The sequence below is a fragment of the Humulus lupulus genome, chromosome 6 (genome assembly GCF_963169125.1).
Source record: "Humulus lupulus chromosome 6, drHumLupu1.1, whole genome shotgun sequence".
Classification (NCBI taxonomy): Eukaryota; Viridiplantae; Streptophyta; class Magnoliopsida; order Rosales; family Cannabaceae; genus Humulus; species Humulus lupulus.
The window spans coordinates 7930659-7948797 of record NC_084798.1 but is presented as its reverse complement, the minus strand read 5'-3'; the positions used below and the strand labels follow the sequence as shown (position 1 = coordinate 7948797).

The following is an 18139-nucleotide window of genomic DNA, read 5'->3' as shown; positions in this document are numbered from 1 at the left end:
AGTGTTAGAGAACTTAGAAGAACATAGAAGAAAGAAAAAGAGCGTCTATAACATTAAGTTTTCAAGTCACTTAGCTGAAGGTACGATCTCTATTTTCGATCCTCATTACAGTTTTATTCAGCATTTGGATTGTGTATATATATATATATCTTCTTACATCTATAAATAGCAATTGCATATCAAAGCAATTCAACATGTTACCACTACAAAAAATCTTAGTTTTAGTCACAACAAATTTTGTGACTAAAAACAAAAAATTTGTGACTAAGGAAAAATCATTATATCTATGTCATCACTAAAAAGTCCGTGGCTAAAAATATTAGTCACAAAGATCACAATTTGTTGTCACTAAATGTATTTTTAGTCACAACAAACTTTATCACTAAAAATAATAGGTTGTGACTAAAACTACATTAGTGACAACTTGTGATTAAGTATGACTTTTTAGTCACAAGTAATTTTTTTTTGTTATTAAAAGTGGCATTTAGTCACACAAAATATATGTTGTGACTAAAAAGTTGTCACTAAAGGTTACCTTTATTTGTAGTGTACGTTTTTACGTAGTTTACCTATTTTTTTTCGGTTTAGTATGTGTTGATTTTGATATGTTTCATAATGAAGTTTTACGACCAAAGATTATAAAGTGTTATTTACATTTTTAGAGTGTCTTGTCTAATGTTTACATATAAAAGATTAGATGGTTAATTAAACTTCATACATAATATTGTAATTAGATAAATAATAATAAGAAGTTAAGAATATTTTATATCATAACATTTTTTTGGAAAAAAAATACTCCAGCGTGATTTTGGAGACAGAGGTTGACTAAGAGATTGAAATAGGAGGTTGATCATAGTGCTCATTTTTCTAGAAATATACATTTTTTTGGAGAGTTATACACTATGCATGGTGTGTCACTTTAAAAGACCATAAATGGTGTCAATTCGTAAAGAAGATATCAATAGTTTTGACAAATAAATTAGTTCCTCTAACTAGTCTACCATAAGGGCATTAAAAATTAATAAATAACTCTCTCCCAATAATTGATATAACAAACATTATCTAATTCAATCTCACTATCCAAATGTAACTAGAAAGTGTAGTATTATCTGACGTCCTGTGTCAATTTTTTAATTGTACATTATTACCATAATTTATGTGTTTATTTCTCAATGAATGATAATATCAAATGTATGGACCAAGTGAGAGAAGTAACCAAAGCCTTTCATTTTCCAAAAACAGGTGGTCCAAACATTTTTTTGTCATTACAATATTATAAAGAATTATGTCTCAATGCAATTTCCTGGAAAAACACGTATTCAATTAATAATGTATCTCATTTCAAGTGGTATCAGCTCCAAAAGTTCCAATGGAAAGCTTGGTTATAAATAGTGTGTTTTGTTTGCTAGGTTCAGTCACTCAATTCAGAAAGTTATAACATAACAACTATTATAAGAGTGGTTAGAAGAACATAGAAGAAAGAAAAAGAGCATCTATAACATTGAGTTTTCAGGTCACTTGGCTGAAGGTATGATCTCTATTTTCAATCCTCATTACAGTTTTCTTCAACATTTGGATTGTGTATATATATTTTCTTACATCTATAAATAGCGATTGCATTTTTTCCTTAGAATAGTTCAAAGCAATTCAACATGTTACATTTTTACACAATTTACCTATTTTTTTTTTATTTAGTATATATGTGTTGATTTTGATATGTTTCATATTAAAGTTTTATGACCGAAGATTATAAAGTGTTAGTTACACTTTTAGAGTGTCTTGTCTAATGTTTACATATAAAAGATCATATGGTTAATTAAACTTTAAACATAATCTTGTAATTAGGTAAAGAATAATAAGAAGTTAACAATATTTTATATCTCAATCAAGTAAAGTAAGTAGAGATTTTTTGGAAACGTCCTCATTTTAATGCCTTCTCCGTATGAAGTTAATATTTTTTGCTATATATATTGAAAACAGAAAGCATGTGTATTTTTGACATTTTGGGTCTTTATATTATAAAAAACATTGTTATTAGGCATTACTATGTGGTCTCCAACTCCAACACTACTCAAAATATAAAATAGTCTATCCTATATTATAAAATAGGTGCCTTTTAGTTGAGGGAGAATATCATTTTTTTCAATTGAAAATTACATTTACATTAATATTTTATGGGTATGTATTGACATGGTATTCATTGTTTTTAGAAAGTATAGTTTTGATACCCTTTATTATCAATAATTCTCATAAGTTTAAAATTTGGTCAACAACTTTTCAATAGCTATGTGTATAATTAATTAATTGATTTGAAAAAAAATATCTTGACATGTGCATGTTCTAATTGTTCCATCCTTATACTTTTTTTTAAAAAAATATATAATATAATTAAAACCATATTTTTACAAAAATATAAAATAATTAAAACTTAATTAAATCAAATAATTTATTAGATTTATACTGAAAACTAAAATAAATCAATTCCAAAATAATTTTTTTGAAAAATTTGTAGACCAAATTCAAACGAAAGGTACTATTTTAACTAATTTTCTATATTAAGGATACTAAATGAATATTATTAATAATAAATGTTAATACAGGTATACTCTATAAAAACAAAACTACCTAATGCATAATTTCACATATTATATTCAAATAATCATATTAAATAAATGAAAATTATTCAATTCCCTTGTATTATAATTTTACTAGGTGCAAGTAACATGTAATACACGTTTGGTTAGTTTTAATAATTTGATAGCTTTTTAGATCACAAACTATCATATTTAAGGTACAAATTATTTATGATATTATTTAAAGCGTACACTTCAATAATTGGAGAAAAAATTTGTTCATTCTTGATAAAAGAGAAATGTTATTATAATTTTTTATATAGTTATACAATCATTCTAATTCTACACACATGACATAAATATATAATGTATTTAAAATATTTATTGTTATTTAATATGAATATATATTTATATAAGTTAGATTAAGTAATAAAAAATAACATGTTTTCTTTTTAAATACAAATGATAATTTTTTTAATAAAAATTAAGATTATGTATTATATATTATAATAATAATTATATTTTATAACAATTAAATTTATATTAATCTAATTACTAAATATTTATTTTACCAAAATTTTATAAAAATTAAGATTATATGTATTATATATTATTTTAATAATAATATTTTATACATTTGAATTTATAATAATATCATAAAGGTTTATTTATTAAATATCTAGTTTTGTGTTAAATATTATTATAATAATAATATTTAATTTATATTAATTTTATAATTACTAAATATTTATGCTATCGTATTAATTTTTTTATTTTGTATTATATTTTATAATAATAATAATTTATAACATATGAATTTATATTAATATAATTATTAAATATCTTGTTTTGTATTAAATATTATAATAATGATAATATTTATAATAACTGAATTATATTAATATAATTACTTAAAATTTAAATTATTATATTATTAATTAGTTTTAAATGTATATTCAATCTGTTAAATACATTTTTTTTATAGAGAAAGAAATATTAAAAACAAAACAGATGTACATGTATTTTTGACATTTTTAGTTTTTGTTCTTATTTGTTTTACCGAAAAGTCCTAATATAATTTGGCACTATTACACTGTCATTTATTTATTAATCATAGCTTTTGGCAAACAAATCTATATTGTGCACTGTTTATATTTATACCAGAGACCAAGTAAAAGCCTGTTTTGGATTAAATAATAATAATAATATTTTATACATTTGAATTTATGTAATTTGGCACTATTATATTGTGCACTGTTTAAATGCAAGCCTCCCCGAACAATTAATTAGTCCATATACATATAAATATATTTTTGTACCAGAGACCAAGTGAAAGCCTCTTTTGGATAAAACATGGGGAGGCATCATAGCACAAATATGTTATTCTTCCTGGTTGTTCTCTGTGTATGCATATCAAACATGAGTGGTATTACCTTTGGCTGCATCGAAAAAGAGAGACAAGCTCTCCTAAACTTGAAACAAAGCTTTCAAGATCCTTCACACAAGTTGTCCTCCTAGCAAGGTCAAGATTGCTGCCAATGGAAAGGAGTAGCCTGCAATCAAACCACGGGTCATGTTGTCAACCTTCTTCTCAGATCATCATCAATGGAGTTCTCATATGCTTATACATATCCATATTCATATTCATATTCAGATTCAGATCCACTTTATCCATATTCATATTCATATCCAGAGCCTCATCTACCTGACTTACAAGCTAATGAGTTGAGCTCTAATTTGTTGGAGCTGCAACATCTCAACTACTTGGATCTCAGCGGAAACAACTTCAGTTATAGCAAGATTCCCAACTTCTTTGGCTCAATGAAGAATCTAAAGTATCTAAATCTCTCTCAGGCGAATTTTGGTGGATTGATTTCTCTTCAATTTGCAAATCTTACTAGCTTGCAAGTTCTTGATCTTAATGGTCTTTTCCATGTTAGTATTCCTACTTTCCAGTGGGCTACAAATCTTTTGTCTCTCCAATATCTCGATATGAATGACGTAAATTGTCGAAATGCATCAGATTTAATGCAGGTACTTACCAAGCTTCCTTCTCTGTCACATATCAGCCTATCTTATTGTAGATTAAATATGGTCAATTTTCCTTGGCGTACGATCAATTCCACCTTCTCTGCTAGTGTTCGATACCTAGACCCTTCCGATAATCATCTTGAAAGATCAATTCTTAATGATCTAAAAAATATGACTTCTCTTGAAGTGCTTGATCTTTCGTCCACCTTCTATACTAGTTCCTCAATTCCAACCTGGTTGGGTGATTTTCAGAGCCTTGTTTACCTTAATCTTAGATTGAATAATTATGATAGCTTTGAAGGAGAAGGTGGCTTGCTGTACATAATAAATAATGCTTGTTCCTTGAAGTTATTGGATTTGTCATATAACAAAATTAGAGAAGTGTTAGAGCCTCATCAGCATTCAAGAAAATGTGTCAAATATAATCTAGAGATATTAAGTTTAGAACATAACGAAATGGGTAGTCCTTTTCCTGATTGGTCAGAGCAACTAAAATTTTCAAGGTACCTTGGCCTTTCCCAGAATTTATTTCATGGTCCAATACCATCATCACTTGGAAAGATTTCATTCTTGAAAGTATTAGATCTATCCGTCAATCAATTAATAGGGTCAATTCCAGAATCTTTGGGAAGATTGTCGAGTTTGAGAAGAATTGATCTTTCTCACAATGGGTTGACTGGGATTATTCCAAAAACAATCGGGAGAATGTCAGTTTTAGAGTGTTTAGCTTTGTCATATAACAATTTGAATGGGGTCATTCCAGAAACATTGGGAAAATTGTCAGTCTTAAAGAGGTTAGACCTGTCATATAACAATTTGAATGAGGTCATTCCAAAAACATTGGGAAAATTGTCAGTCTTAAAGTGGTTATATCTGTCCCATAACAATTTGAATGGGGTCATTCCAGAAATATTGGGAAAATTGTCAGTCTTAAAATGGTTAGATTTTTCATCTAACAATTTGACTGGATCATTCTAGAAACATTGGGAAAATTATCAGACTTAAAGTGGTTAGGTTTGTCATCTAACAATTTGAATGGGGTCATTTTGATAACGTTGGGAAAATTGTCATCGGTGAGGGGTATAGATCTTTCTAGAAATCAATTAAATGGAAGCTTGCCTAAATCAATTGGAAAATTAGAATTCCTACAATCCTTGGATATCTCATCAAATTTATTGGAAGGTATTGTATCTGAGGATCACTTTGCTAACCTTACAAGGTTGGTAATGTTGCTCATTGATTCCAACAATTTCTCGTGCCAAGTTAATTCAAATTGGATCCCTCCTTTTAGTCTCGATTACATCAACATGGCTTCTTGCAAAGTTGTAGGGTCTCATGGAGTCCCTCAATGGCTTCAGACACAAAGGGAAGTCATTTACTTGAATCTCTCAAATGCTAATATTATTGGAACATTTCCAAAATGGCTTCAAAACATGTCAAGCATCAACAATCTGGATCTCTCTATGACCCAAATTAGCGGGCACCTTCTTATGAATATTGGTTCTTTTCCGTTTGCGAGTTATCTAAATCTTGGCAACAATCAGATAAATGGTTCACTTCCAGACTCATTATGCGGGCTAGAATATTTGAGCACGCTAGATCTTTCGAGAAACAAGCTTTCTGGGATATTGCCTAATTGTTGGAGAGGGAGGCAATTCGTGGAAGTCATCAATCTATCACACAACAAGTTGTCAGGGACTATTCCAAGCTCAATGGGGAACTTATCACAACTAAAACGATTGCATATGAATAATAATTGCTTTAATGGGGAACTTCCTTTGGCCTTGAGGAGTTGCTTTGAAATGAAGCTTCTTGATCTTGGCGATAATAATTTTTCTGGACCTCTACCAACTTGGATTGGAGGACATAGCTTCTGGAACATAACAATTTTGAGGTTACGCAAGAATATGTTTAGTGGAAGTATCCCTTTAAATTTTTGAAAGCTCTTGGCACTGAGCATTTTAGACCTTGCAAATAACAATTTAAGAGGAGAAATTCCTCATTGCTTTGGCAAACTCACTGGAATGATTGTAGTAAAAAATTATTCAAGTGCTCCCGCTCCTGAGTATGGTTATGTATGGGGAAGCCCGAAGGTTTCACAAGTGTTAAAAGGAAGAGACTTAGAGTATACAAAAATATTGCTACTTCTTGATAATTTGGACCTCTCAAGCAATAAGCTAGTTGGGAAAATTCCAGAAGAGCTATGTGTGCTATCTGCCTTGCGTGGTTTGAACTTGTCCCATAATCATTTGTCAGGCAATATTCCTATCAATATTGAAGAGTTAAAGTCCTTGGAGTCTCTTGACCTTTCAAACAACAAACTTGTTGGTGCAATTCCACAAAGTATGGCCAATTTGATGTCACTAAACAAGCTCGATTTGTCTTACAACAATCTTTCAGGCAAAATTCCAACAGGACCTCAACTTCAAACACTGGATGATCCAAATATCTATGCTGGCAACGATGAACTATGTGGAACCCCATTGCCAAAGAAATGTTTTGGAGATGATGATCGAAGAAAAAATGCCCACGAAGATGATGATGACTACAAAGAAAGTAGGATCGAAAGAATATGGTTTTACTGTGTGGTAACACTTGGATATGCAGCTGGATTATGGGGAGTAATTGGGAGTCTTGTTTTCAACAGAATCTGGAGGGATGCTTTTTTTTGTTTCACTGAAAACACCATGGAATTGATTCTTGTGACAGTAGAAGTGAAAATTGGTAGATTGAAGAAGAGCATCATGAAGTGGACCAACTAATAAAGATATCTACTGATAACATGTAATTCTCTATGTGTATGTACGTACTTCATAGGACGATCGATCCTCTCACTTTGTGTATTTCATCTTAATTTATGCTGTCTTGTATTGTTTAAGTTGTAACCTATTGCCACAATAGTTTGTCAAAGTTTCCTCATTTGCTTCAACTATGCTCATCTGTTGGATAATTGACAGAGATTCCTCGTTTGCTTCAATTATGCTCATCTCACAAGTTGTATATTTTTGCCTTCTCGGGACAACATTGGATGATGCTCCTGTGGTGAAATTTCCACTGAGATGCCAGGTCATATTGGTTGAAATTAACTTGCCAACTGATAATCCTGTGTATCAAATTCTGGTGCAACAGGGGGCAATGAATCATTTTCATCAACATCAAATGATTCTGGTTCAATCTGATCAGTTGTACCACCTGTATGCAGTATCATGTCTCCCTTGCTCCAATGCACAAGTAAACACAAACACTGAAGAAAAAATCAAATAAATAACATGAACTTTCTTCATACACATAACATTTGAAAAGTATATTTCAAAAACCCAAACAAACCAAACCGTTAAAATATATTAAACAAGAACTTTTGGATTATTAAAGTATACTTTGGTGTTCTAAACAATTGTAAATACTTTTGTTTTTTTATTAAATGTCTAAAAGGAAATTACTCTCACATTCAAAGTCATGATTCCACAAAATCAATACCCAGGTACCATAAAGAAAGCATAAAAAACACATGCATTCTACAGAGAAGGGGAAGAAAGGAAAACACCCACTAACCTATTGAAGAAGTCTACTGGCGATGGATTTGGTGTCCGGTGGCCTCTTTCGCAAACCCAGGTGAGTGCCTCCATTCTTCTTCTTCTTCTTCTTCTTCTTCTTCGTAAGAGATCACCCACTGCCACTGTCACTGCCTGCCTCGTCTTGTACGAGATGAAAGGTCTCTTATTTTACTATAATGTGTTTTCACTATCTTTTTAAAACTATTGTTTATCTTTTTAAAGCATCAAAACAAATAAAAGGTTCCTGATGTTATTTATACGGGTACTTGATAAAAAATTTTGGAATTAAAGGTTACATTTCAATCAAATTTAAGTTATTAAATGATTATATTCCGTTTAATATATGAAAAAAAATTCAATGACATGCCTAAAAAAAATTTAATTGAAACAAATTATATATTATAAAAATATTTTTCGATGACATTTTTAAAAAAATGTAAGTACTGTAACTTATTAGCATTTTTGAAATATCACTAAAATCATTTTATGAGTATAAAAAAAAATAATTAACAAATGATTTAGTGAAATTTAAAAATTATTACTAATTATAATTAATTGATATTTTAAATTGCCCCTAAAAATAATCTAATTTAGTGACAGTACTTTAACTTTTAATAGCACTAAAATAGCAAATGTAAAATGCCACTAAACATTTATAATATTAACATTTAAAAATATCACTAATTCATATTTTCGGTAAAATTAGATTTCTATCCAAACACATAAGTTTTAAGATCGTATTCAGGAATTGCTGAGATGGTCAGACGTTTAGACAAAACCAACTACATATCGTGAATGTAGATTTCTATCGATTAGTACTACTTCGAATGCAAACTTTAAATCCATAAATATAGTATTATTATTTTTTGGAAGTTCAAAAGAGAAGAAATAAGCCACATTTTAAATCCAACTAATTATATAGAGTAGCAAAGTAAAATAAAAACTTTGCGAAGAACATATTTTCAGTTTAGGAATTGTATAAAATCTACCTTTCAGCATAAACATCAATTTAAACACTAAATTCAGGAACGAAGTTAAAAATAAAGAGAAGTTTTATTATGTAACTTGAAAAGATAAAAATACAATTACAAAGAGAAGAGAATTTCGGAGCCATTGTAATTGATGAACTTCATGGAGGAGTATCCAGTAGTACTACTTGAAATACAAACTTTGGAAACCTCCACCTTGTGACATTTGATAGACACCACCAGTTGTCAAGCTTCATCTCAGATCCTCATCAATGGATTTATATAATTATCCAGTGCCTGACTTACAAGCTAATGAGTTGAGCTCTAATTTGTTGGAGCTGCAACATCTCAACTACTTGGATCTCAGCGGAAACAGCTTCAATTATAGCAAGATTCCCAACTTCTTTGACTCAATGAAGAATCTAAAGTATCTAAATCTGTCTCATGCGGATTTTGGTGGATTGATTTCTCTTCAATTTGCAAATCTTACTAGCTTACAAGTTCTTGATCTTCGAGGTCTTTATGATGTTAGTACTCGTACTTTCCAGTGGGCTTCAAATCTTTTGTCTATCGAATATCTCGATATGAAGTACGTAAATTGTTGGAATGCATCAGATTTAATGCAAGTACTTACCAAGCTTCCTTCTCTGTCACATATCAACCTATCTGGTTGTGGATTAAATATGGTCAATTTTCCTTGGCGTTCCATCAATTCCACCTTCTCTGCTAGTGTTCGATACCTAGACCTTTCCTGGAATAATCTTGATAGATCAATTCTTAATGATCTACAAAATATGACTTCTCTTGAAGCACTTGATCTTTCGTCCACCTTCTATGCTACTAGTTCCTCAATTCCAACCTGGTTGGGTGATTTTCAGAGCATTGTTTACCTTAATCTTTCATCGAGTAATTATGATAGCTTTGAAGGAGAAGGTGGCTTGCTGTACATAATAAATAATGCTTGTTCCTTGAAGTTTTTAGATTTGTCATGCAACAAAATTAGAGAAGTGTTAGAGCCTCATCAAAATTCAAGAAAATGTGTCAAATATAATCTAGAGATATTAAACATAACGAAATGGGTGGTCCTTTGCCTGATTGGTCAGAGCAACTAAAATTTTCATGGTACCTTGACCTTTCCCATAATTTATTTCATGGTCCAATACCATCATCACTTGGAAAACTTTCATTTTTGAAAGTATTAGATCTATCCGCCAATCAATTAATAGGGTCAATTCCAGAATCTTTGGGAAGATTGTCGAGTTTGAGAAAAATTGATCTTTCAGACAATGAGTTGACTGGGATTATTCCAAAAACAATCGGGAGATTGTCAATTTTAGAGTTTTTAGCTTTGTCATCTAACAATTTGACTGGGGATGTGAAAAATATAGAAAACTATAGATATTGCTTGAGATGAAAATATATGGTCTACTTTCTTCATTTCGTTACACAGTATATATACACAAAAGACATAATAAAGGAATTAATTTCTGTATATTTACAATGAATGAAAATATTCTAAGTAAGGAAACAAACTAATTTTCTGATTCTATTGGCTGTCAATAGCTGTCAATACTCCCCCTCAAGCTTGACTATAGATATTGATTAGTCCAAGCTTGTTCATAAGAAAATCAAATATTTTTTCAGATAATCCTTTGGTAAGAATATCTGCAAGTTGTTGATCAGTGTGGACATACTCAATTTTTATAATTCCTTCATCAATTTTCTCCTTAATAAAGTGACGGTCTACTTCCACATGTTTTGTTCTGTCATGGTGAACTGGGTTGTGAGCAATACTAATAGTAGACTGGTTGTCACAGTAAAGATGGACGGGAGCTTCATACTTAATTTTTAATTCCTCTAGCAGCCTTTTTATCCAAATTGCTTCGCACACTCCATGAGCCATGGCTCTGTATTCAGCTTCTGCACTGCTCCTCGCAACAACAGACTGCTTCTTACTTCGCCATGTTACTAAGTTGCCCCAAAGTAAAGTACAGTATCCTGATGTAGATTTTCTGTCATCAATCGATCCGGCCCAATCTGCATCAGTGAATACGTCGACATTTCTTTTAAAAGTTTTCTTGAAAAACAGACCCTTGCCTGGAGTTTGCTTCAAATATCTTAACACTCGATACACAGCATTAAGGTGTCCTTGACATGGATCATGCATATATTGACTTACTAGACTAACAGCAAATGCAATGTCGGGTCTAGTATGTGAGAGATAAATGAGCTTTCCAACTAACTGTTGATATCGGCCTTTGTCAACTGATTCCCCTTTAAACATTCGATCTTTATTTCCCAGTTCGATTGGAGTTCTGCTAGCCTTACAATCTTGCATTCCAGTTTCTTTTAGAAGATCAAGTGTATACTTCCTTTGTGATACAGAAATACCTTTTTTGCTTCTAGCAATTTCCATACCAAGAAAGTATCTCAATGTTCCAAGATCTTTGACTTCAAACTCTTTTGACAATAGTCCTTTGATCAAAGTTATCTCCCTGGAATTGTTGCCGGTGACTATTATATCATCCACATATACAATCAGGATAGTCATCTCTCCTTTTCCTGAGTGTTTAATGAATAGAGTATGATCTGTCTGACCCTGTGTGTAGCCGAGACCCTTGACTACCTTTGAAAAACGATTAAACCATGCCCGAGGAGATTGTTTCAGGCCATAGAGAGATTTTTTGAGTTTGCAAACAATTTTGGGAGATTTTTCTTCAAATCCAGGAGGTTGAACCATGTACACTTCTTCTTCCAGTTCACCGTTTAAGAATGCATTTTTTACATCTAGTTGATGTAACTCCCAATCCAGATTGGCTGCCAATGAAAGTAAGACTCTGATAGTATTGAGTTTTGCAACAGGAGCGAAAGTTTCGGTATAGTCAATCCCATAGGTTTGTGTAAACCCCTTTGCAACTAACCGTGCTTTGTATCTCTCGATAGATCCATTTGCATTAAACTTGACCGTGAACACCCATTTGCATCCTACCACTCCTTTTCCAGGTGGTAATTCCACTAATTCCCAAGTCTCCGTTTTTTAAAGAGCTCGCATCTCTTCATGGACAGCTGTTCTCCATTCAGGAATTTCGAGTGCTTCATCAATATTCCTAGGAATAACAATGTCTGACAAGCTAGAAGTAAAAGCTTTAAAAGAAGATGACAAATTTGAATAGGAAATAAACATGGAGATAGGATATTTAGGGCAAGACCTAGTTCCTTTTCGCAATGCTATAGGAATGTCTAGGTCAGAAATAGTGTTTGAAGGGAAATCACCTGACACTTCTTGAGAATGAGGATCTACCACCGGATTGGTCTCTTGACTGTGCTTTGGATTCATGATTTGTTTATTTCTTTGTCGCCTAGAATAAACATGGAGCTCTTGTTGATTTTGTGGATGAATATCTGTTTCAACTGATTTTAAGGATGGATCAAGGCTTGGTGACTTAGAATCTGAATCAGATGGTGGAGCAAGAACTTGAGAATTCAAGTCAAGAACTTGAGAATTCAAGTCAAGAACTTGGGAATTCAAGTCATTTGATTTGTCTATTGAGTCTAAAGAATGTATATGGGAATCAAGAGGAACGTCTAACCCCCACGACCATTGAGCTTCATCGTGAGTGTGGATCTCCCCCTGAAGCGAAGTGGGAGAAAAGTAAGGAGTATTTTCAAAAAAGGTGACGTCACGTGAGACGTAAGTTTTCTTTGTAAGAGGACAATAACACCGATAGCCTTTCTGAGTGGGAGAATAACCAAGGAAGATAGTTTTTATCGCTCGTGGATCAAGTTTAGTGCGATCTCGAGGGTGAACATGAACAAAGGATGTACACCCAAATATTTTAACAGGCAGAGAGTTTGAGGAAATATGAGGATATGAGGAACAAAGAATAGAATAAGGTGTCCTAAAGTGAAGAGGTCGACTAGGAAGACGATTAATAAGATAGGCAGCGGTGAGAATGGCATCCCCCCAAAAGGATTTAGGGACGTGCATAGTGAAAAGTAGGGATCGGGCTACTTCTAAGAGGTGGCGATTTTTCCGTTCAGCTACCCCATTCTGCTGAGGGGTACTGACACATGAACTTTGATGAATGATCCCATTTTGGGAAAGATAGGTGCCCAAAACGGAATTGAAATATTCTGTGCCATTATCTGTTCGTAATATACGAATAGATGCTTGAAACTGTGTTTGAATCATCATATGGAAAGTTCGAAAGACATTATGTGTTTCAGACTTGTGTTTGAGAAGATATACCCAAGTGAGGCGTGTGTGGTCATCTATGAACGTGATGAACCATTGATGACCATTGACAGTAGTGACTTTGGAAGGCCCCCATAGATCGCTATGAATTAATGAAAATGGACTAGTGGGTGTATAAATCTTCTGAGGAAAGACAGATCGAGTATGTTTAGCAAATTGACAAATATCACATTGGAAAGACTCAATTTTATTATTTAAAAATAAATCTGGAAACACATGTCTTAAGTATGAAAAACTTGGATGTCCAAGTCGATAATGCCATAACATAATCTTGTCTTTATTAGAAACAGGATTGAAAGTAGAAACATAATTGGAAGACAAACTAGAGGGTTGTGTTATTCGTCGACGATCTTCAAAGAAATAAAGGCCACCATGAAACCTAGCACTACCAATCGTCCTCCCCGAAGATAGTTCCTGAAATTGACAGGAAGTAGAAGAAAACTTAGCAAGACAACTATTATCAGCAGTGAACTTACTAACAGAAATTAAATTGCAGTTTAAGGAAGGAACATGAAGGACTGATTTCAGAGATAAGTCATTTGACAATTTAATTGTACCAATTCCTGCAATTGGAGAAAGAGTGCCATCGGCAATCTTGACACTTGAATTATTGGAACACGGAGAGCAAGAGTCAAACAAGTGAAACAAACTAGTCATGTGATCAGAAGCACCTGAATCAATTATCCATGGTGTTTGAAAATTTTGTATAGTAGATGAGAAATTACCAGAGTGTGCAACAGAGCATGATGCAATATTAGATCCACTGGAATTATGGGGAGCTGACTGATTCAAAAGAGTGTATAAATGAGCAATTTGTTCCTTACTGAAGGGGAAGGAAGTGGTTCCCTGAGAGATGTCGGATGAGGTACCATCGATGTCTTGCGTTTGAGCTTGATAGGCCTTCTTGTCATTGGAACGTCGAGGAGTCCAGTTGGCTGGTTTACCATGAATTTCCCAACAAGAAGAACGAGTATGCCCATGGCGTTTACAATGATCACACCAAGGTCGTTCTCCCTTACGGTTTGGTCTCGGATCAGGATTGAATTTCTCTCGTGAGCCAGATCTGGCAGCAAGAGCAGAGCCTTCCAGTGGTTGGGAATCTGAAGTATGGAGCATGACTCGACGTCGTGCCTCTTCACGACGAACTTCAGAGAAAGCTTCTTCAGTATCAGGGAGGGGAGAGCGACTGATTATGCGACCGCGAACCTCATCAAGGTGGTGAGTCAACCCAGTAAGAAACTCATACACCCTTTCTTTTTCCAAATTTTGTCGATGGATGATACTGCATGCACTACATAATGGTGTGGTCTCCAGATAGAGATCAAGTTCCTGCCATAAGTCTTGGAGAGCTGAAAAATATTGAGTCACAGTTTGAGTACCTTGTTTGATTTCGTTGAGTTTTGTTCGAATCTCAAATATTTGAGAGGTATTTCCAAGATCAGAGTACATTTTTCTGGCAGCATCCCATACTTCTTTGGCAGTTTTGAAGAAAAGATACCTGCGACTAATTTTTGGATCCATGGAATTGATTAGCCAGGCAAGAACAATTGAGTTTTCAGCTTGCCATACCTTGTAAGTGGGATCATCCAATGGTGGAGCAGGGAGGTCACCAGTAATATAGCCAAGTTTACCGCGACCGCATATGACAATTTTGACTGATTGTGCCCATTCCAAGTAGTTTTTTCCTTCAAGCTTGTGAGTTGTAATTTGAATAGAACCACTGTCGTGACTATAGATTGAGTGGGTAGATTGAGTGGGTACTTGGGAAGTGGTTGTACCACTGGAGCCAGATTGAGTGGGTACTTGGGAAGTGGTGGTACCACTGGTTGGAGAGGTGGCTTCTTCATTAAAAGACATTGCTTAAAAGAAAAAAAGTTGGTTTGAAAAAAAAATTGAGTTGGACGTACGGTACTGGATTTTTTTTGGCTGTTTGTGTGGGATTTAATATATATAAAGATATATATATATGTGCTGATGGAATGGGGTGGGCAACGTGGGTAAGGATTGTGAGGGAAAAAAAAAATATATCGATATGAGGAAAGAAAGAAAAAAAAAAAAAAAAAAAAAAAGGTATCGGCTTAGACGAAAAAAAAAAGTGAACAAAAAAAAAAGGTATCAGACAAGGACCTTCAATCAGTGGACTCTCTCAAAGACCAAGCAACGATCTTGACAGATGGGTAAGGCAAATCGATTTGGGCAAGCGACTAGGGCGACGAGTGGAGTGCTCCGTTGAGGACCAAGAGCGATGTGAGGGCAGCGGGAAGCGAAAGCGCTGGACAGGACAGAGATGGCTTAGACACGAACCAGAGGTTAGGAAGACAACCTTAGGGCTCTGATGCCATGTGAAAAATATAGAAAACTATAGATATTGCTTGAGATGAAAATATATGGTCTACTTTCTTCATTTCGTTACACAGTATATATACACAAAAGACATAATAAAGGAATTAATTTCTGTATATTTACAATGAATGAAAATATTCTAAGTAAGGAAACAAACTAATTTTCTGATTCTATTGGCTGTCAATAGCTGTCAATAGGGGACATTCTAGAAACATTGGGAAATAAATTGTTAGTTTTAAAGAGGTTAGACCTGTCATATAACAATTTGAATGGGGTCATTCCAGAAATATTGGGAAAATTATCAGTCTTAGAAGAGTTAGATTTGTCCTCTAACAATTTGAATGGGGTCATTCCAGAAACATTGGGAAAATTATCAGTATTAGAGAGGTTAGATCTTTCGAGAAACAAGCTTTCTGGGCTATTGCCTAATTGTTGGAGAGGGAGCGTGGAAGTCATCAATCTATCATACAATAATTTTTCAGGGACTATGCCAAGCTCAATGGGGAACTTATCACAACTGATGCGATTGCGTGGTTTGAACTTGTCCCATAATCATTTGTCAGGCAATATTCCTAACAATATTGAAGAGTTAAAGTCCTTGGAGTCTCTTTGACCTTTCAAACAACAAACTTGTTGGTGCAATTCCACAAAGTATGGCTAATTTGATGTCACTAAACGAGCTCGACTTGTCTTACAACAATCTGTCAGGCAAAATTCCAACAGGACCTCAACTTCAAACACTGGAGGATCCAAATATCTATGCTGGCAACGATGAACTATGTGGAACGCCATTGCCAAAGAAATGTTCTGGAGATGATGATCGGAGAAAAAATGCCCACGAAGATGATGATGACTACAAAGAAAGTAGGATCGAAAGAATATGGTTTTACTGTGTGGTAACACTTGGATATGCAGCTGGATTATGGGGAGTAATTGGGAGTCTGGTTTTCAACAGAAACTGGAGGCATGCTTTTTTTCGTTTCACTGAAAACACCATGGATTTGATTCTTGTGACAGTAGAAATGAAAATTGGGAGACTGAAGAAGAGCGTCATGAAGTGGACCAACTAATAAAGATATCTACTGATAACATGTATTTCTCTATGTGTATGTACGTACTTCATAGGACGATCGATCCTCTCACTTTGTGTATTTCCTCTTAATTTATGCTGTCTTGTATTGTTTAAGTTGTAACCTATTGCCACAATAGTTTTTCAAAGATTCCTCGTTTGCTTCAATTATGCTCATCTCACAAGGAATGTTAGATGTCCTCCGAGTTGTATATTTTTGCCTTCTCGGGACAACATTTGATGATGCTCCTGTGGTGAAATTTCCACTGATGCCAGGTCATATTACATGAAATTAACATACCAACTGATATTCCTGTGTATCAAATTCTGGTGCAAGAGGGGTATTGTACCTATGCAGTTTCACCCCTGCTCCAATGCACAAGTAAACACAAACACAGAAGAAAAAAAAATCAAATAAATAACAGGAACTTTCTGTTTACTCATACAAAAGATAATTACTTTCACATTCAAAGTCATGATTCCACAAAATCAATACCCATACACCATAAAGAAAGCACCAAAAACACATGCATGCTACAGAGAAGGGGAAAAAAAGGAAAACACCCACTAACCTATTGAAGAAGTCTACTGCGGTGGCTTTGGATTTGGTGTTCGGTGGCCTCTTTCACAAACCCAGGTGGGTGCCTCCATTCTTCTTCTTCTTCTTCTTCGTAAGAGATCACCCACTGCCACTGCCACTGCCTGCCTTGTCTTGTAAGAGATGAAAGGTCTCAACTTTACTAACTATTATTTTAATGTAATGTGTTTTCATTATCTTTTTAAAACTATTATTTATCTTTTTAAAGTATCAAAACAAATAAAAGGTACTATTTTTTTTCCTGATGTTATTTATACAGGTACTTGATAAACAGAGAAAATGAGAGCTTAGATCCAGGAGAAGATGAGGCATTATCAGAGGAGGCTCTGGCGGAAGACGAAGATGCCATGGAAGACCGAAATCTGATACCAAATGAAGAGCAAAGAAAACTCAGACAAATAAATATAAAGATATAAGCTGATAAAAACATAAATGACTAAGCTCTCAAACAATGACAACGAGATTAACCTCCTGCCACCTCACTCTGAGCTTTAAGAGTTTTTCTTACAGGTATCTCAACAAGTAATAAGATAATTTAACTGTGTAGAAATGAAGGTAACTAAATCATCCATAAGTAAAATGTACACACTTTTACAAAATTTACGGTTCCTATATTACTCAATAAAAGAGAAATTCATTTTTTTTCTTTCAAAAAAAGTAAAAAATAACACGTACCTTATTGGAAGTTGATATGCGAAAGGGAAAATGCAGCTTACACAAGGATGTATACATACACAAAAGTTATAAT

At 33.6% G+C, this 18139-nt stretch overlaps 5 protein-coding genes across 5 annotated transcripts in view; all 5 read left to right on the top strand.

Moving 5' to 3' along the window:
- The first annotated feature begins 1464 nt into the window (after positions 1 to 1464).
- The window catches only part of LOC133781573 (receptor-like protein EIX2), a 56093-nt gene continuing 39418 nt past the window's right edge, over positions 1465 to 18139 (top strand). The window contains exon 1 of the mRNA XM_062220612.1: positions 1465 to 1528. The gene's annotated coding sequence lies outside the window, so the exon portion shown is untranslated. The remainder of the gene's footprint in view (positions 1529 to 18139) is intronic.
- LOC133784624 (receptor-like protein EIX2) lies at positions 4179 to 5582 on the top strand. The gene has a single exon (XM_062223917.1). The coding sequence runs from the start codon at positions 4179 to 4181 to the stop codon at positions 5580 to 5582; it is 1404 nt and encodes a 467-aa protein (XP_062079901.1).
- On the top strand, positions 6131 to 7533 carry LOC133781566 (receptor-like protein EIX2). The gene has a single exon (XM_062220607.1). It carries the CDS (start codon positions 6629 to 6631, stop codon positions 7364 to 7366), a length of 738 nt encoding a protein of 245 aa, XP_062076591.1. The 5' UTR covers positions 6131 to 6628; the 3' UTR covers positions 7367 to 7533.
- LOC133784623 (receptor-like protein EIX1) lies at positions 9399 to 10540 on the top strand. Its single transcript, XM_062223916.1, has 2 exons — positions 9399 to 10069; positions 10183 to 10540. The coding sequence occupies exons 1-2, from the start codon at positions 9399 to 9401 to the stop codon at positions 10538 to 10540; spliced, it is 1029 nt and encodes a 342-aa protein (XP_062079900.1).
- Positions 16320 to 16875, top strand: LOC133781574 (receptor-like protein EIX2). The gene has a single exon (XM_062220614.1). The coding sequence runs from the start codon at positions 16378 to 16380 to the stop codon at positions 16792 to 16794; it is 417 nt and encodes a 138-aa protein (XP_062076598.1). The 5' UTR covers positions 16320 to 16377; the 3' UTR covers positions 16795 to 16875.

Excerpts from the sequence above, each read along its gene's own strand:
- LOC133781566 (XM_062220607.1), top strand. The coding sequence starts at position 6,629 with ATGATTGTAGTAAAAAATTATTCAAGTGCTCCCGCTCCTGAGTATGGT.
- LOC133784623 (XM_062223916.1), top strand. The coding sequence starts at position 9,399 with ATGGATTTATATAATTATCCAGTGCCTGACTTACAAGCTAATGAGTTG. Across the intron at positions 10,070-10,182 it reads GAAGGAGAAGGTGGCTTGCT|AGATATTAAACATAACGAAA; the intron begins GTACATAATAAA and ends AATATAATCTAG.
- LOC133784624 (XM_062223917.1), top strand. The coding sequence starts at position 4,179 with ATGGAGTTCTCATATGCTTATACATATCCATATTCATATTCATATTCA.
- LOC133781574 (XM_062220614.1), top strand. The coding sequence starts at position 16,378 with ATGGCTAATTTGATGTCACTAAACGAGCTCGACTTGTCTTACAACAAT.